Below are 19,869 nucleotides of genomic sequence, written 5' to 3'. Positions count from 1 at the left end.
TTAAGTATGAAAAATGCACGATTGCTAACCATCAGTCTCTCCTGCTGAACCGTAAGTTCCATGGACACAGGGACCTTGTACATCTTATTCATGGTACCAGGCATGTGTTAGGTGCTCAATATTACTGGATGGATGGATGGGCAATCAATATACTAGTGAGAGTTTGAAAGGCAAAGAGAGAAGAAAACTGTTGAATGCCAATCCTCCAAACACCAACCCACCTCCCACACCCCAACTTCTCCCCTGGCAGCAGAACTCACGCCCATGTCAGTTCCACTTATTCTTCATACAAATTTTATTCATACAGTTTTATTTTTAAATCATTTACACATATTCATACAAAGAAAAATAAATTTCAGGATGGAACCTTGGGACCGTGGTAGTTTAAAAAAAATCTCTCTGATCATTAGCTAGTGAAGACAAGGCAAGAGGCTTAGCAGTCATTTCTGGGGGGCAGTGGATCTCCCCACGCAGGGGGCAGCTGAGGACATTCCAAGCTGCTCCCTCACGTTCCCTCAATCTACACCTTGTGAAGGTAATATGCGGGAAGGGGATTTTTCAATGCTCTCCCCTAGAAACATTTAAAGAAGTTCAGCAAAAGGCTTACGGTCACACTGAACCGCCTCTCTGCTAGGAATCTGGCAAGACTGCAATCTCCGAGCCAACTTTCTAAAAGAGCTGGCTCAACTCCTACGCGCACGCCTTTCTAGGAGGGGGGCTTGCTGCCCTCACCACACCCCGCAGCCCACTTGCTCTGTCCTCCCACCAACGGCCCCAGAACAGAGCCCTTAATCTGATCCCATCTGGTCCCTTCTAGGTTCATTCCACAAACAAGCATCCTCCTACCCCACACACAAACACTCTCTGTACAGTTGACCCCAGCCACTCCTGGGGACCCCTCAATGATGACGCCAGCCTTACTGCGTACGGCACCGCACCCAGGCCACCTGACTACAGTCGGGAGAGGTCCAGGCACAACCGAACTGTGGGCACCCCTATCAAAACTCAGCTCTGCTGAGCCAAAGCAACACTTAAATCCAACAGGCCGACTCCTAACACCCCATCCCAGGTACAGTCATCACAGAGGTGCACAGTAGAAGAACCTGCCACCCACAACTGCCCAAGAAAGCTGCACTATCACCAGTTCCCAGTAAAAGGGGTGGGGGGGAAGGACGGACATTACAAATGTGGTAGACCCTATCAGAAATGGCAGCTGATGACAACAGTTACCCTAGATCTTTGGGTCCTACCCAAAAAAGCAGCACCAAGAAAGGGCATGATGAGCAGAGAGATCTGTAGCTGGGGTGTGCAGCCCCTAAATTACCAAGGGACTCAGAGTCGACACAGCTCATTTTCCTACAGTTACGTAGGAAGGACACAGACTACCCCCCACCCCCTACATTGAGGCAGCTCCTGAGAGGCCGTACCGCTTGTGGTCATCAGCCCACCCCCTTGGTAGGCCCATTTGGGGAGAGGGAGTCACATCCAGAGCAGGGACCCCTCCAAGCAGACACTCACAGGGCAGCCCATCCCACTGTCACTGGGGCAGGCCAAACATAGTTAGGAGCGTGGGCAGATCCCGGGCATCAGCTGCCCCATAGGCATCACTCTGGCCTAACATAGACAATGCCAAACGTAGGGTGCTCCAGATATTCTCTGACATGGCACCCCCTTCTCCCCGAGGGCCCCGGCTTTTCCTCTGCATGTTCAGGGCCTCCAAAAAGTGCTCCACAGCCTCCCTGTAGGGAAGAAAAGTGAGAGATGGTGAGCAGAACATCACTGGAAGGAGACAGGTCAGCCGGCCTGGGGAGAAGGCTGGGGCTAGTCAGTCAAATACAGGATCAAAGAATGAGGAGCCGGGGTCAAAGGCGGGGGGGAAGGAATTCGCCCATTAATTACTCAAGAGCTGCTCTCACCGGTGAGCTCCAAGGTTGATGCAGCTGATGCCCAGGTTGTAGCGGGACCGTATATAGCCAGGCTGTAGCTCAAGGGCCCGACGGTAGGCAGCTACTGCTTCTTCACTCTGGTTTCCGTTGGCCAGGGTGGCCCCTAGCTTATTCCACAGCAAATAGTCCTAGGATAGGAATGGAGAAGGGTTAGAAACAAGAGCCAGGCTCTCCAATTCTGCCCGTCCCTCCCCCTGGTTCACCATTCTGTTTAGCTAATACAGGTTCCTTCTGTTCCTCTGTCCTCCACCGTTCCCCGTGTGCCACAGTGCAACCGCTCTCATCTCATGCAGACTCCCCGACGTCCACATGACCCTGTACTCCCAGCCTCCTTTTCCCAATTCTCCCATGGCAACCAGTCTCCGGAACGAAATCTCCCATGACTCCGAAGTTCCCAACAAATGATTCTTCAGTAAGACACAGTCATGTTCTATTTCTATTCCTCCCGAGGCTCACATTGGGACGGACGCTGAGGGCAGCTGTGAAACAGTCCACTGCCTTGTCATACTCCCCGCTCAGGTTGAAGAGGACTCCCAAGCCACACTGCACATCAGGGTCAATGGATGTAGGGTCCAGGCGCACAGCAGCCAGGAAGAGCTCCTTCACTTCAAGAAATAGGGAGCTGGATAAGTAGGGGGGAAGGAAAAAAAAAACAAAAACACAGACATAGGTGGATGGATGTGTCTATATTCCCACCCTCCCAAAATATTTCCTTAGTCACTCACACCCTCGAGATTCATCAGTCTATCAGTCATCCTCAGACCCCCAAACTCCACTTGAGAAACCTGTTCTTCTGGTTCATCCGGCACTGCACCATGGAGTGCAGACCTCCTTCAAGTGGATCCTGGGTTTCCCATCCCACTCTTTTTTGTGTGTCATTTTTTTTTTTAATGTTTACTCATTTTTTGAGAGACAGACAGAGACAGAGCATGGAAAGGGGAGGGGCAGAGAGAGGAGACACGGAACCCGAAGAAGGCTCCAGGATCCGAGCTGTCAGCACGGAGCCCGAAGTGGGGCTTGACCCACAAACTGTGAGATCGTGGCCTGAGCCGAAGTCGGACGCTTCACTGACTGAGCCACCCAGGCACCGCCCGCATCCCACTCTCAAACCACTGAGTCTAAGTCCATCCCAGCTTCCCAAATCAAGATCCTCCCTCTCCTGGGACTCCCGTTACCATCTGTCCTCCCAAGAATCCCTCGCACTCACTCCGACAACAGGGATCCCAGGATGCGCTTGCTGGGGCCCTGTCCCGCCCCACCAGCCCCTTCTTCGCCGCGCACGACCAGGTGGGCATAGGCCGGCGTGTAGCGCAGCCAGTCTCGCAGGGTTTCGCAGGCCTGTCGCTGCAAGGACTCGTTGGTGAAGCTCACAGCCAGCGCCATCAGTGCCGTCCGGTTATCTGGCTTTAGCTCCAGACACCTGTTTGGACAGAGGTGGGCAGAGCTGGCACCTGCAGGACACTGGAATACGGTCACAGAATGCAGAGTCATGACAGCCTCACCTGCCAGCTCCCTCAGATTACGAGGCAAAGGAATCCTCCACACGTGAGTTACTAACAAAATTGCAGATATGAGAAGGCGGGATGTTTTAGCAGCCAAGGAACCAGTAAGGGTCCCACATATACAATTAACGGCTCGTGAGGAAACGTAACCAGGTGTCTCCAATTCCCTCCAAACCTTAAGAGTTTCGCCACAAGAACACACTCTTGCTAGTGACCGGAAAGAAGACAAGGATCAGGGGCTGGGACGCTAGCGTTCTAAAGGCTATCTGGAGGGCCTCGGAAGCACCTCACCCCACCTTTCACGCACTCACCTCCGCAGCGCACTGATGGCTAACAGTTCTTGTTCATTCTCTGCCTGAGTGGTACCCAGATACTGCCAAGCCTAGAAAGAAGGTGCCAGATCCCATTACTCGTGTATTCACCTTGCCACCCTCCTTTCCTCTGGCTTCCCCCTCTCCACCCTTACCCCCCGACCTCAGGCCACCACCCAGGCCCGCATCCATCTGCACTGCTCTGTGGGGCTTCCCGCAAAACTGAAGGAAGCCGTGCCTCATGTGAAGGCAGACCAGTGAGTCACTCACTTCCGTGTGCTTGGGATCCTGCTGCACAGCTGCCTCAAAAAGCAGCACCGCATTTGGCAGGTCCCCCTCCTGAAGCCGCCGGAGGCCTTCCTCAAAAGGCTGGGGGTGGTCACGCAGGGGGTTCTCCTCCTCAAACTGGTACCCCTACAGGGAAAGGAAGCCAAGTGAAAACCTCTGGGACAGAGCCGTCACAGGCAAAGCAGAAGAAATGGGAGAGGACAACCCACACAGAGGTGGAGAAGTTGAAGGCCTCCAAAAAGTATCTGAATTAAATGCCAACAAATTTTCCAAATTATAAAGGGGATCATCTAGGACTACAGTAAAATCATTCGGTATCGTGCTCATGCTGCTGTCTCCTGTTCACAATAACTGAAAAGCGAAGGTCTACAAACTGGGATCCATGCTGGGAGTAAGCTTATTTTAGGAAGTCTTTAAAGGCCTGTATTTCTACATCCTTGACTCTCACTACTGGACAGAACACATTTCTTACATGACCCGCTTATAGGAATGAGATAAGCTCTCCTTAGCTCTTCAAAGGGCATTTCCTGGGGCACCTGGGTGGCTCACTCGGTGGGGCTTCTGACTTTGGCTCAGGTCACGATCTCGCATTTGTGGGTTCGGGCCCTGCATCGGGCTCTGTGCTGACAGCTCAGAGACTGGAGCCCGTTTCAGGTTCTGTGTCTCCCTCTCTCTCTTCTCCTCCCCCACTCACATTCTGTCTGTCTCTCTCTCTCTAAGAATAAATAAACATTAAAATATTTTAAAAAACAAAGGGCATTCCTTGTTTTCCTGCAGCAATGTGATAACAGATAACGGAAATGCAACTTGGAGTCAGAGGTCCTGCCACTCAAATCCCACTCTTGCCTAGCTCAGAGAATCACTGTGTGCACTGCCTGGGTAACATGTGTTCAAGCACTTGGAAAACTTTAGTTGTTCCCTAATTTCATTCTTGAAAGTTACTAATATTAATCTGTATCTCATAGTAAATGAAACCTAGATCCCAAAATCCTGATGGCAAAAAATGCTTCAGAAAAACACCGTTCTCTTCTGGCTGAGCATTTCTCATTTCAGGGAAGGATTATGATGCTATGTGCAAAGCTTTGTCTACTGGTATTTCATGTTAGGCAAAGAGGTAATAAGGTAGAAGGGAAGTCTCTAGTAAGCCGCATGACTTGGGACAAGCAAATAAAATGTTCCTCTTTGGGGAGTAAATAGTTCCCATCACAAAACAATATACCAGAATGAAAAAGATGCAAAATACCAGGCAGAGCCCTTCTAAATGTAGCTAAGGACAAATAAGAATGAAACCGTCTACAATAAAGACGTGAGTGAGGCCCTTTTTCACTATTACTACGGGAACTGCTAAAGAACTGGAAACACCTAAATTTTACCAGCCAAGTTCTAAACCATCATAAGTCATTAGATGAAAATTACTTGTGACAGACAAAACTTAAATAATTACAGTGGAAGTCTAAGAAGCAAGATATATTACAGGAGATGGATTAGGAATAAATGTATTAAAAGTATATTCATGTTGAGAATAAGTAGTGCTCCTGGGATGTCTCTGTACAATATGAAAACTCTGAAGGTAGAAAATGACCTTCGACCAGGGATCAGCAAATCTTTCTCATCAGGGCCAGGTAATAAGTAATCTGTCACTAGTCAACTCCACCTTTGGAGAGAGAAAGGAGCCACAAATATGTAAAACACATAAGCATGACTGTGTTCCAATAAAACTTTATTTATGGACACTGCAATTTGAATTGTATATAATTTGCACAGGTCACAAAATATTTCTTTTCATTTTTTTCAACTGTTTAAGGATGTTAAAACCACTATCAGCTCATAGGCCAGGCAAAAACAGTTAGCAGGCCAGATTCACCTGTGGGCCATAGTTTGCTAACCCCCATCCTAGACATAAATCCCTCCACAACCAACTTCAACTATCGTCTATCATCGATCTATGTTTTAAGCCACCCTGTAGGAAACAGAGATCATTGTCATCTATAACATAATTTCCTAATGAAATCAATTCCTGCCTCTCAGAACTACAGAGTTCTGAGATTATTAATTACAGAGTTCTGAGATTATTAATAATCAAGTGAGATTATTCACCTAAGTCTTATTATCAAAAAACATAAAATACTACTCATAAAATAGGCATTCTCCTCAAAAGACAATGTAACAAATCAATGCCATCAGGAGGTTCTCCAAATACACTCTTGTCCATGCTATCTATCCTCCTTGCCATTTTATCAACTGCTGATCAAAGAGGAATTTTTCAAAATTAGAACATTTGCATAAATGGAAAAAAGAATATGCGGGAGGAAGCTTCAAACCAAAAGAATGCAGCATGAGCTTATGATTACTGTTGCAACCTAAAAAGTCTAAGCCGAGCCAATCAGTCTGATCCACTGTCTGGTCTATTCCAAAATCTCACAGGATCATGCAGCAGAAATAGGATACTATTAAGAGTCTAGCCCATCAGAGAAACTTCTTTATGCTAAAGGGATACAATATGTGCTTGAGCTACAGATGTTGTCTTGAAAATTTAAGGACCATCCAGTAAAAAAATAGTATATTCAGAGACCCATGAATTTATATGACAATCAGGATCAGATCCACATTTAAAAACAAAAAATGCACTATTGACATATAATTCAATGATAGTTAGCATAGGGGCGCCTAGGTGGCTCAGTCAGTTGAGTGTCCAACTCTTGATATCAGCTCAGATTACGATCCCAGTGTTGGATTGAGCCCTGCATCAGGCTCTGAACTGAGCATGGAGGCTGCTTGGGATTCTCTCTCTCTCCCTCTCTCTCTGCCCCTCACCCCCCCTTAAAAAAAAAAAAAAAAAAAAAAGCATTCAAGAAAATTTTATTCCACCTAGCATGTCATTAATATGAGAGCAAAAAATGCTAAGAAATGCTACTCATACAAAATCAATGATATATCTGTATTTATTAAAAGCATGGAAATTTTCATCTAAAATATATAATTTGCCACTTGTAAGATGATGAAACTCTGCAACTTATCAAATTGCTTATACAAATTAATAAATGTATTATGTGCAGGTACTTCCTTCAGTTCTTCCTCCTCAGAATTCCACAGAAGAAACTCTTATTGTGGCAAAACATAGGGCAGGGTCCAAGAAGTAAGCTCTCTTCCCTGTAAGAGGATAGCTCTTAAAAACTAAGACTGAAATAAACAGTAAACAAAATCCCAGTACTAAGTTTTTCATTGGCTTTCAAAAGCTAGCCTTTTCTTTTTTTCTTTTCCTATGTGAGAGAGCAAGAGTGCACGAGCAGGGGAGAGGGGCAGAGTGAGAGAAAGAAAAAATCTTAAGCAGGCTCCACGTGGAGACCGACTCAGGACTCGATCCCACGACCCTGGGATGATGACTTCAACTGAAATCAAGAGCCAGACACTCAACCGACTGACCCACCCAGGCGCCCCAAATGCTAGCCTTTTTATAGTTATCTTGAACCCTACTCTTTCCTACCTTTGCATAGCTCCCCTATGTCAAGATCTACCTCAGACATCCTGCTTTACATCTCAGGCCCTGGTTCTAGCCCCAGAATCCTTTCCCAGCCAGATCTGAGCTGAGAAGAGGTATTGCTACTCTCCTCCCCAGTTCCTGTTTCGTCTCTTCCAAAACCAAACCGTTCTCTCCCTTCCCCCTCATGCTTCAGCTCAGCAGCTCAATTCTTTTTTTAATTTATTATTTGAGAGAGAGAGAGAGAGAGAGAGAGAGAGAGAGAGAGAGAGAAAATCCCAAGCAGGTTCCATGCTGTCAGCGCAGAGCCCCAAGCAGCGCTTAAATTCACAAACCGTGAGATCATGACTTGAGCCAAAATCAAAAGTCGGACGCTTAACCGACTGAGCCACAGGCGCCCCCTCAGCAGTTCAGTTATTACCCACATCCCTAAATACCTCACAGTCCCAAAGCAGATTTTTTTCCACAGTGATACCTCTGAAACAGCATAAGCTTCTTGGTCTAAAGTATATGCTATATGCAAAACTAGATCAATTTTCACCAATGACTGCTGGAATATTTTCCTAACATTTAAGTTATTTAATACAATTCTTTGAAAACACCTAAATTGGCACAGGTGGTCAGTACCTACAGGAACAGATCCAAATTTAAAATGAATTTGTGAGTTAAAAAAAGTAAACAGAGGGGCGCCTGGGTGGCTTAGTCGGTTAAGCATCTGACTTCGGCTCGGTCATGATCTCGCGGTTTGTGGGTTCGAGCCCCGCATCAGGCTCTGTGCTGACAGCTCGGAGCCTGAAGCCTGCTTCAAATTCTGTGTCTACCTCTCTCTGTGCCCCTGTCCGCCCCCCCCCCCCCCCCACACCGGCACTCACGCTCTGTCTCTCTCTCTCAAAAATAAACATAAAAAAAAAAAAGTAAATAGATATGAAGGTGGGAAGACAGATAATCTACCAATTACCACTCTCTACCAAAGGGGTATCTATCTCCTTAAAAATGTTCTCAATCAACCTCCAAAGCAGAGCTCTTTCATCTAGGTTCTGAATGCATCATGGGCAAATCTCTATTATAGGTACTATGTCATTGTATTACCATTATTTGACAAGGATGGTCTATTATTATTAATCCTTATACCCTAAGAATAAAGCATACCTTCAAACACTGGAGAGGAGCGGGGCAAGGGAATGATTCAGACCTCCCTTCGTGGAAAGGGGTTCAAGGTAGTAATTACTTGAAAGTAGGTACCCTCCAAATTCAAGATTAAAGGAGGCACAAAACAAGGAAACCCTGCAATCCGAAAACCGAGTTCTTACCTTATCATAGGAAGCAGACGTGAGATCATCATAGTCAGAAAGCCAGGGATGAGCCTCTGCATCCCGTTTCGCCATCTCCTCCAACTCTGCCTGCAACTTGTCCCAGAAATCGACATCGGACTGTAAGGAAGGGAAGGCAGATAGAAAAAGGAGATCCATCATGACCACCCCACCTGACGCTCAGCACCGCTAGGATAGATTCCGTAAGGCAGTAGTTCTTAAATGTCAATGCATTTAAGATCTCCTGAAGAGCTTTTTTAAGTGAAGATTCCTAGATCCTACCCTCAGATCCTGATTCTGCAGTGTGAGCTGATGCCCTACCCCAAGTATTCTGACACAGAGGGCCCAGGAACACTAGGACATACAACATCCGTGGTACGTTTCTTTGCTGTTAAAACACCCACTCTCTCCAAAGGAGTGTTTTCTCTTGAGGTGTCTGCTCCTGTGCTACCTGCTCTCACCTCTATAGCTGACTTGGCTCGTTCAAACTCCATATCGAGGGCAGCTGTGTTTACTGGTCTTGTGAACTGGTCAACCCAGGCATCTGATGTACCCTGTGACAAAGAAGGATGGTCAGACCACCACCAACTTTCTACTGACTAAATACCCACTAAACACCAGCAACCTGCACACTTCTGAGAACATTCTCAGGATCTCTTTCCCACCCACTCAGGACCTCAATGCTACCAAGACAAGCTGGCAATAAAATCCCTTCCCCGTCTAGGACCACTGAACACTGAACCCAAGGCCTGGGGCACCAGCCGGCTCTCAAGTGGGACTGGGAAGTGACAATGTCCTACCTGCTGCTGTATAAACTCTGCTGCCCACTGTTCTGCCTGAGCTCGGCCCGACCCGGCACCGGACTCCAGGGACACCTGCCCCTCGCCAATCTGCCGCACGAATTTCAGGAACTGGGGCACAGAGACACACATAGGCCACTTGGGAGAGGACTTCCAAGTGTGCACTCTCAACCATGCCCAAGAGAAGCCTGCACTCACCCTCCCCCTGACCATCTCTAGCTGCAGGCAAGATTTGCTAAAAGACCCTGAAAAATGTAGAGAACAAAAAGAAAGGAATTTCTGGCTTTAAAGATTTGAGAAGACACAGAAAAGCAACAGGGTGAGTATGCAAGGAAGTGAGGGAAAGAATGCTGAAAGTAAGAGGCAGGATGCGAAGTCTCTATTCTCAAGACAGGAAGGCATGGACCCGGGATCTTATTTCCTTCTCTTTAAACTGGGGTATGAAAAGCTAGACTCTTGGCTTTGAAGGCCAGCTCTGCTGGGCAAAATAGCAGTGGGATGTGGCTCACCTCAGAGTTAGCCAACTTGGGGTCATCCACCTTGGCCACAAAATCACTGGCTGTGTGCTGCAGATCCTCCTCGGGATGATATTCATCATACCTGGAACAGGTAAGGGCAAACGAGTTCCACACACTCGTCTGCCACCACCTTCCCCATGCTATTCCCCACCCCCCAGCCCCTGGCATCACAGTTCTTATCAAGGAAAAGACACACATTCTTGTTGAGGTCCTACGAATTCCAATTTACATTAAAAAAGGACACTTGGTGGGGGGGGGGGGGGAGGTGCCTGGGTCAGTCCCTTAAGCATCCAACTCTTGGTTTCAGTTCAGGTCATAATCTCACAGTTTGTGGGTTCGAGCCCCGCTTCAGGCTCTGCGTTGACAGTATGGAGCCTGCTTGGGATTCTCTGTCTCCCTCTCTCTCTGCCCCTCCCCCACTCACACTGTCTCTGTCTCTCTCAAAATAAATAAATAAACAAAAAAAATTTTATAAAGAAAAAAAAAAGGACACGGGCGGAAGTGGCAAAGTATTAGCTACATTCTTTTACCTCTCCCATTCACAAACACACCTTTGCAGAGAGAAGGAATATAGTAGCAGCCTCCAAATTAAAGAGGCAATAGGGTACGTAAGGTAAAGTTACAAACTTCTGGTTACGACACTTAGGATTCTTGACTCACTCACACTTTGAGTAGGGGTAATAATACAAGTGAGAACCTTAACACTGAAAATGAGGGGAGGTGCTTAGGTGGCTCAGTCGGTTAAGTGTCCGGCTTCAGCTCATGTCATGATCTCATGGTTCCTGACTTCAAGCTCCACATGGGGCTCTGCACTGATGGTGCAGAGCCTGCCTGGGATTCTCTCCCTCTCCCCTTCTCCGCCCCTCTCTCAAAATAAATAAACTTTAAAAAAAAAAAGGGCAGGGGGGCTCCTGGGTGACTCAGTCAGTTAAGCATCCAACTTCAGCTCAGGTCGTGATCCCACAGTCTGTGAGTCTGAGGCCCACATCAGGATCTCTACTGGCAGCACAGAGCTCACTTCAGATCCTCTGTGCCCCCCGTCTCTCTTCCCCTCCCCCTCTGGCATTCTCTCTGTCTCTCTCAAAATAAAGAAAAGAAAAGAAAAGAAAGAAAAGACAAGAAAAGAAAAGACAAGAAAAGAAAAGACAAGAAAAGAAAAGAAAACATGAGGGGACTGCAAATCAGTTTGAGAATGCAGATGTAGGAGGTGAGGGAGGCTGAGAAAACTACCCAATGCTCCTTTCACAGGGATCCATCCAGAAAGAAGTAGCTGGACTCACCAGCGATCAGTGGCAGCTGTTCCCTCAGGCTCTCCCAGCCACAACTTCTCCTCGGACTGTTCCAGATATTCCTCAGCCCAGCGGGCTGGGGACACAGACAAAGGATCTGCAAGGAACGGATTTGGAGAAATCACACTGGGCTCAGTGAGGGTCAGGGAAAAGGAGAGTACCACGCATATTCAACTGACCCTCTTAACCAAGCCAAAGCAGATAAGACCCTACTGAATTCCTCAGAAAGTCCTGCTCGAAAGAAAACACTACTAAACTCTCAATATCCAACCCACTCCCAAGGGGCCTGGGGTCAAAGTTTACTGGATTGGAAACAGGAAAACAAATGAGGAGACTCAGGAAAGGAGTCCAAACCCTTTTGCTTGAAGTGCCAGAGGCCTCAGTAAGAAATAGCAGGCACTTGGGGCCTCCACCTTCCTCAAAGGCACTGCAAGAAACTGGTAAGGAGCTAAAGGAGAGCAGAAGACCTCTGGTCTGGTCTCCATCGACAGAGTTCACGCTTTCCCAATAAAACAAGCCTCGTATTTCATTGTAATAAAGCTACCAGGAGAACCTGAGGAGCAGAATGCTGGGCTAGAATTAAAAAATACCTAGGGCCACTCTTCCCACTGGATGTTGGTTTCATTTTTTTAGTTGAGATGCAACATGCAAACATGAATGTACACAAAGTGTACCAAGCGTAAGTATACTGCTTCATTAACTCCACACGTGAATACACGCAAATCACCACCAGCTACATCAAGACACAGAACGTTTCAGACCTCTCACAGGCTCCGTCAGGCCCTCCCTCCCCCAAGAAGAAACATTCTGACTTGTCACTTTTGATTCGTTTGTTTTTTGGTTTATTTATTTTGAGAAAGAGTGAGAGAGCAGCAGGGAAGGGGCAGAGAGAGGGAGAGAGAGAATCCCACGCGAGGGATTCAATGCAGGGCTCGAACCCATGATCCATGAGATCATAATGATCTGAGCCTAAATCAAGAGTCAGATGCTTAGCTGACTGAGTCACCCTGGTGCCCCTCACTTTTGATTCATTTTAGGGCTATGTTTTTTTAAGTGTAATTCTAGGAACTGTCTTAAAAGCTCTAGGGACAAAGGGCACTGCCACAACATCATAGTAAAGATTAGCAAGGTAACAGATTGAACGAGGGCACTGAACTCTTTCTCAATCTCCAGGACTTTGTCCTTTACTATTTTGGGGCCAGGGGGGAAATGAAAAAAACAAAACAAAACAAAAAGCACGAAGACATTATTCATAGGGGCCCTAAAGAGGGGTACCTGGGTGGCTCAGTCAGTTGAATGTCCGACTGCAGCTCAGGTCGTGATCTCATAGTTCATGAGTTCAAGCCCTGCATCGGGCTCTCTGCTGTCAGCCTATCTGCATATAGCCGGCTTCAGAAGCTCTGTCCCTCTCTCTCTGCCCCTCCCCCGCTTGCACTCTCTCAAAAATAAATATTTAAGAAAAAAACAACAACAAAGGGGCCCTAAAGAATGAGTCAACACAGACAAGGCACCAGCCAGCAGTGTGCTTTCCTTCTGCCCTGCATCCACACTTCTCCACCATCAGTACTGAAATGGTCATGCTATCTTTGTCCCCAGTTTGGAGATCTGTCATTGCTTTCAACACAGAAGGCAGATGTATCCCTTTGGTATTAAATGTCTACTCCATTTAACTGAGACTTTGCCTGAACAATTTCAACAAAGTAAGCTCGACATGTGGGAAAGTAATGTCAAAATCTGGAGGAGAAAAAAAAGGGGGATACAAACTCTCAAAATACACATAACTAAACATATCACTAATATAATAAATTAAGATATGGTTGACATTTTTTTTTTTGTCCTTAATTTCAAAGACTCTCAACATTTTTATCCAGATTCCCTCACTAGTTATTACAGGCAATAGACTGCTGGCCCAAAAGTGGAGACCTAAGAAGGAGACACATAATACTAAAGTAGACTTTACAGTGCCTTCTGATCCCTTCGTCCCATTCTGTTGAAAATTAACCACCGCTCCTCTTACTCTCCAGACACTCCTTACTCTCAACTAGAGTGTTTTCCAGAAGCATACTCTGGCCACAAATGCTCCTCAAATTAGAGAGAATGCTGTCTTTTGTGAAACGCTCCTTTCAAGGACAAGAAGCAACGGAAAAAATATAAAGCATCTGGACTTTAAGAGACATGAGGCAGATTAGAAAAAAAATCCCAGGATGAGAAAAGTCATCCTCAAATAGCTGTAATTTGGTATTTGGCCATATTTAGCCATCAGACTCAGAATTTTCTGGCATTGTGAACCTGCTCCAACAGAGTCAAAATGAAAGAACCAGAAGAATTCTGTTTGGCCTTCACACTATTTTTTGAGAAATTCTTACAGAAAATCAGATCTATTTGGATACTCGAGATTGGAGCAATTAAGGCCTGCGGAGGAGGAGGGACTGTCCTAGCTTACGTAAATCAGTAGCGTCAGAACCCACAACCTTGACACCAAATATCCAATTCAGAATGCTCACCTTACTTACTTTCTCGTTGTGTGTTCCTTCCACCTAGGCGCATCCAGCCCAAGCTCAAAAGTCAAAAATTCAGAACTTCCCACCCTCATCCATAAACATTCCTGAGTTTGCTAAATAGCCCAGTGGTAAAGAATGTAGGTTCTACTTTGTCCATAAAAGCCCAGAAAGACTGAGTTCTTACCCTGGTTCTATAATTACGATTCTCTATTTTATTGGATAGATTATTAAATCTTTCAATGCCTCAGTTTTATCACCTGTTAAATAAATTTTTATGTTTCTCCCTAAAAAAAAAAAAAAAAAAAAAAAAGAATGTAGGTTCTAGAGTCAGCCTCCGGGCACTCAAATCCCAACACCACCTCTTATTCACTGTGCAAGTTACTTAACCCTTAAGTTTCCATTTCCTTATCTATAAACAGACATAAATAGATCTACGAATAGAGATAAGAACAGCTACCTCATAGGGATGGTTGTAAAGACCAAACGAGATAAGGCATGCGTAAGGCACAGGGTAACAAATGTTCTCTATTATTAACATCACTGTCTGTTCACATAGGGAGCAAACCCATAGGGAAAGCAGAAAACATCACGATGAGATCGTTACTCCTTTTATTCCAGTCTGTTCCTCTGCCACAGGGGGAGATCTGTTGCCACTCATCGTCTGCCACTGCTGCTTGCCTACAGCACAGGTCTCTCTCTCGTAATTACCATAGGAACCTCACACACCAGGTTAGCTGAGGCTGCCTGAATTCAAAACCCCTTAAAGACGTATTTCATCCCTGCAGCCAAGTCATAAGATGGGGAATTATTTGGCCCAGGAGATTTAGGAGCAGGGGTCGGGGGGTGGATTCCATCAAGAAATATGGCAGACTGAAAAATGAGCTTCATGTGGCAAATGGAATAATTCTGTAACTCGACTGTGATGGTAGTTACACAAATCTACACAAGTGATAAAACCGCATAAAACCATAAACACACACACACAAAGGCATGTCAAACCAGTGAGATTTAATACACTCTGTGGATTGTACCAATGGCAGTTTCCCGATTTTGATGTCGGACATAACAAACAGTCATGCAAAATATTACCACCAGGGAAAACAGAATGAAAGATACACAGAACCTTCTTCTACCTTTTTTGCAACTTCCAGTGAAACTATCAATTATTTTCAAATAGAACAAGACAAGACAATAAATGCACATCTAGGTTCTTTGTAAACTTGAGTCTGGAATCTTAACAACAGGGGTTTGAAAATAATAAGGATTTAAAGCATATAACCTTTCATCTTGAAGTCAACTTATCCATAAATTAATAGGTAACCTATATCATCAATATAATAATATCAGCCACAAATGTTATGAGAATAAAAAATGAATGACCAGAAAATTAATTTCCTTTAGCTTTCTCCCAGATCTCAATTCATTTGTTCAATAAATACTGAAGGTCCACTACATACAAAGCAATAACTAATGCAATTGCACATTTTTATGAAGGCAGGCCCCAAACAGCTCAACTTCCCTTTCCGGCTCTCCCTATCCCTGCCTCCATGAAGCAGGCACAGTCCCAAAAGAACAGAAAAAACAGAAGAGATCTCCCAAAGAGAACTTAATGAGACAAGTCCAACGTGTTTTTCTAAAGGTAATTATAACAGAAATCTCATCAATCTCAATGCTTTCGGTAGCAATAATTTTTTTTTTCTGAGTTATCAAAAATGACACCCACACATTACAACAGAAGTCTCTCTACAATAAGACACAGCATTTAAGTCTACAGTTTGTATGAAAAACAGTGTTGGTCTGGGGGAGTGTCTTTGCTACAGCTCAGAGTTTCACTTGAGGAAATTCCACAAAGAAGATTCTCAATGATAGTGTAATGGCTCTAAGTATGGAGCCTAGAGTCAGAAAGATAGGAGTCTGAATGTCATCTCTGTTACTGAATGACTTTGGATAAAGTATTTAACCTTTCGAAATCTCAGTTTCTTTATCTACACAATAGGGAAGGAATACCTACCTTGTAAGTATAACTGTGAAGACCAAATGACTTTAAGATTATAAAGTGCAAAGCATGATTCAAGAAACAAAGAACATCTACTGTTCTACCTCAAACTCCAACTTCAGCGTTGGAGGAAAGGGAGTCATGTTAAAAGAGGCCAACAGCTTTTAACTGTTAGATTTGGGGGTTTTTTCCTAAATACAGAAAGCCCTACTTTTAGAAGAATAAAAATGATGGAGGGAGAAAACAATTAGGTCCCTTTAGTGACCTCAGGAATATTTAAAAACGATGACAATGTGAATGCCCTGAGAGTCTATAATCTCTGTAACTTTGTCCATTTGTATCTCTTGTTATTCTTAATTTGTTAAATTGGAAAAAGGCTAACAAGTACTTCCCTTTGACAGCAAAGAAGAAGAGGAAAGCTGAAGAGAATGCCCTTCCCCCATGCCCCTATTCAGACAGGCCTGGGGGAGAGGAATCAATCCCGAGGGACGTAATGAGCATGGACCCTCTCAAAGAGCAAGAAACAGGCTGGGACCCTGAAGAGCTTAGGGTGCAGGCCCACCAGTAGAGCACCATGGCTAAGCCCACAGGGTCTGGAATCATTCAAACACAGAGTCAAATCCCAACTCCACCACCTACAAAACTGAATCACCTTTGGCAAGTCCCTTAATCCCAAAGCCTCTGTTTTCTTATGTATATGCTAGGAATAAAAACAGTAGCTACCTTGGGAGTTCTCATGGGAATTAAATAGATAATGCATTCAGAGCACTTAATACAAAATCCAGAACATGATAAGTAAATATTAGCTATTAATTTTTATTATCATCATCAGGATATGGTCTTTGCCCTCTAAGACCCTGTACTTCAGGCCCTTGAACTCCCCAATCCCACTTTCCAAGGCCGCAACTCTTTTCAAGATGACTTAATGCCAGAATCCCACAGGCTGTGCTGAATATTTCTTCCTGGGCAATACTACCATTCATCCAATCTGTGGATCCTCACCACCAAATTACAGTAATAAAGTTCCAGATAAGAAAGAAGTACCTAACCCCTCGTGTTCTCTCTCCCTGTCCTCTCTCCCATTCTCTTTAAATAGAGAGAGATACAGAGATGCAGAGATATAATCTCCAAAATCTCTTATCCAGTTCAAACCCAGTCCCCTGCTTCATATAAGTTTCAACAATTCCCTATTATCACCTGAGGTTCAGTGCCCTAGAGAAATGAGTCAAGAATCCAGAAAAGTCATAGAAGCTAAAATCGCTCTATATCCTAAGATGAACTGGGGAACCAAAGAGAACTTTGCCCCATGCAAGCCTCACCTGTGACTTCAGAGATGAATTCTTGGGACCAGTCAGTCTCATTATAATCCTGAGTTACATCCACAGCATCTCCAGCTGCAAGAAACTCCTGGGCCCAGTTCTCAGACAAGGCCAAGTCTGCCACACCAGGAGCTTAAAAGAAAGAGAGAGAACTAAGAAAAAAAAAAGAAATACGTACCATTCTATCATGCCTAAGGAGCTCTCAGTGCACATGAAAACACTCTGTCCCTTTTGTCTCCTTCTGCATCTCAATTCCCCAACGCCAGCAGCATCCAAATATGGAACCCCCTTGGCCCTCTGTGCACGGAAAATGGTGAACTCCCCTCCCACCAGACTTTGGACCCACCTCTCTGGGGTGCCTGGCGGAAGTTTGACTGTTCAATCTCTTGCATCTCTGCCAGGAGATCATCCATCTTGAAAGTCTGAGGGGCGCGGGATACAAGTGGTGCATTCTGGTCCTGGAGAAATTCGGCCACCAACTGCCAGGAGAGACGTGATGAAATGAACTCAGCAGGAGATAACGCCCCATGAATGGGGGATGCTAAATACAAGGAAAGGGAAGCAAAGAAACTATAGATTTGCAAACACTCAAAAGAATACATTTTTAAAAGCAAGCAGATGGAATAAGGCAAATCTCATTTGGTCAGGAAGGTCCACAGGTTGAAATATGGGTGAGCCAAGTTTAAAGTGAAAACGCAACGGGCAAAAGAAAAATGCAACGCAAGAGACTGGTATGTTTACCTCATCTTCCGAGGCTACTCCCAAAGGCTTAGAGACCTAAAACAGAAGAAAAGAAAGGGGGGGGGGGGCAATATGGTACAGTGGTGAAGACCACACACAACTCAGTTAAACAGGGGTTAAAATTCCAGCTCCGGCATGTATAAATGACCTTGAGCAAGTCACAAAACTTCTCTGAGCCTCAGTTTCTTCATCTATAAAACGACGGCCTTCATCCGTCTGAAGATGCACAATGCTTAGCGCGGTGTTAAGTAAACACTCCTTAAGTGGTAACTATCATTTGCGACACATCAGAGAGAGCAGTTATCCCCCAGTGTTCCTTTGCCCCCCCCCCCATCCCAGGCCACCGCTTGTGTTTCTACATCAAAAATACTCACCGCCTCAGAGACGGGGGCTCCTGGGGGCCAAGGGCCAGGCCTCAACCCCTCCTGCCGAAGGGCCTTGTCCTGGGTGAAGTGCCCGGCCAGCTTCATGAGTGGGTTGGCACCCCCGCATTCGGCCTCCACCAGCTCCCGCATTGCCATGGTGACCGCCAGCTCACTGACGGGCAAGGGTTTGGAACTGAGGTCCGGCAGCCAGATCCTTCCCCAGCCCACAGCTCAGCATGTATCTGGGGGAAGAGGGCAGACGTCCGTCCCAGCTGGTTAACCCCTGGCCACGCTCCACCCCTGTGCCTTTTGCTACGGCCCCCACCTCTGCCAGGAGGTCCGAGAGGGGGCCGGTGCCCTCCTGCCGCCCCCCCTCAAAGGCCACCACTTTCAGTCTGGGCCTCTCCGGCCGCCTACACGACTGCGGGGTCAGGCGGCGGGACCGGCCGGCAGCCACCCCCTACAGAAGGGCCTGGACCCCATGGGTCTGAGGGGGACAATTCCGCGATCGGGCTGTACCGGAGCACTGGCCGGGCAACGGAGAGTGGGAACGCCGCCGAGCGTAAGCCAGGTTCCCCACACCCCCTGTCTACAGGCGAGCTCCGAAGGGAGCCATTCCTTCCCCCGTAAGTCACCTGAGCCCCTCCCCTGCATTCGGCCGGTCCCGGCCCACCTCTTTCCCCCGCCCCAGTCGCAGCTCCGGCCCCGCCTCCTGGCACCCGCGAGGATCTGGCCAGGGCCGAGGAAGACCGGGAACGTGTCCTCGCACCCCCTCGGGGCCCGGCGCTCACCGTCGCGCGCCGCGCCGCACGACCGGCCGGGGCACCTGGTGCGGGCAGAAGGGGGAGGGGAGGGGAGGGAAGGGAATGGGGAACCAGGGGCGGGGCTCGAGCTTAAAGGGGCCGTGGCGGTCGCGCAGCAGCCGCGGCCCGGAGAAAGCTGTTTGAAGGGGCGGGGCCTTAAGACTGCGACGCAGCGTGACGGGAGGGGCCGTGAATCTTAAAGGGGAAGAACGCCTTAAAGGGAAGTCTCAGAGTGGAGACGCAGAACGTTCAAAAAGATCACCGGCGCTAGGACTTGTTTGATAGAAAGCTCAAAGAAGAGTGGAGCCAAGAGGGGCTTCCTGAGCTTTGGGGGAAAGCCAAGGGCTCATAATCCTGGACCCAGCTCCTCCTGACCCTTCCTTGACGGCACATTGTGACCCAAGGGGATTCCCTGCCCTCTCTGGGCCTCAGTTTCCCCTTCTAAAAAGGGGCTGACTAGTCTTTTGGTAAGAGAAAGTCCCTAACGCGGGAGTCGCGAGGGTCAAATCCGAGGCCTCCCTCAGCCTTCTAGGGATACCCACTTCCAAATTGCCCCTACTGGGACATCGTCACAGTCTCCTTGGAGACAGAGGCCTGCCCGCCCCCCCCCCCCCCCGGTCCCTCTGCCACCTTTGCGTAATGGGGAAAACAGCACTGGATGATGACAATTCCGGAGACTAAAATTGGGTCCAACGCATCCTG

At 46.8% G+C, this 19,869-nt stretch overlaps 1 protein-coding gene across 10 annotated transcripts; it reads right to left on the bottom strand.

The window, feature by feature from the left end:
* Positions 1-267: 267 nt before the first annotated feature.
* PEX5 (peroxisomal biogenesis factor 5) lies at positions 268-19,305 on the bottom strand. Of its 10 annotated transcripts, none has more exons than XM_027074183.2 (16): positions 19,156-19,305; positions 18,374-18,606; positions 18,000-18,035; positions 17,605-17,737; positions 17,259-17,390; positions 11,434-11,539; positions 10,145-10,235; positions 9,636-9,746; positions 9,297-9,389; positions 8,836-8,955; positions 4,030-4,173; positions 3,760-3,830; positions 3,154-3,366; positions 2,403-2,568; positions 1,917-2,074; positions 268-1,739 (listed from the first exon to the last, which is right to left on the bottom strand). In XM_027074183.2, exons 2-16 carry the CDS (start codon positions 18,518-18,520, stop codon positions 1,538-1,540), a joined length of 1,923 nt encoding a protein of 640 aa, XP_026929984.2. In that variant the 5' UTR covers positions 18,521-18,606; positions 19,156-19,305; the 3' UTR covers positions 268-1,537. The 10 variants fall into 10 exon arrangements, with proteins under 10 accessions (XP_026929984.2, XP_026929986.2, XP_026929985.2 ...); XM_027074185.2 differs by having other exon boundaries at positions 8,836-8,931; XM_027074184.2 differs by lacking the exon at positions 19,156-19,305 and adding an exon at positions 18,884-19,028.
* Positions 19,306-19,869: the final 564 nt, after the last annotated feature.

This window comes from Acinonyx jubatus, chromosome B4 (assembly GCF_027475565.1).
Source record: "Acinonyx jubatus isolate Ajub_Pintada_27869175 chromosome B4, VMU_Ajub_asm_v1.0, whole genome shotgun sequence".
NCBI lineage: Eukaryota > Metazoa > Chordata > Mammalia > Carnivora > Felidae > Acinonyx > Acinonyx jubatus.
Note: the sequence above shows the minus strand (reverse complement) of the source record. Positions and strands in the feature narration are given on the sequence as shown.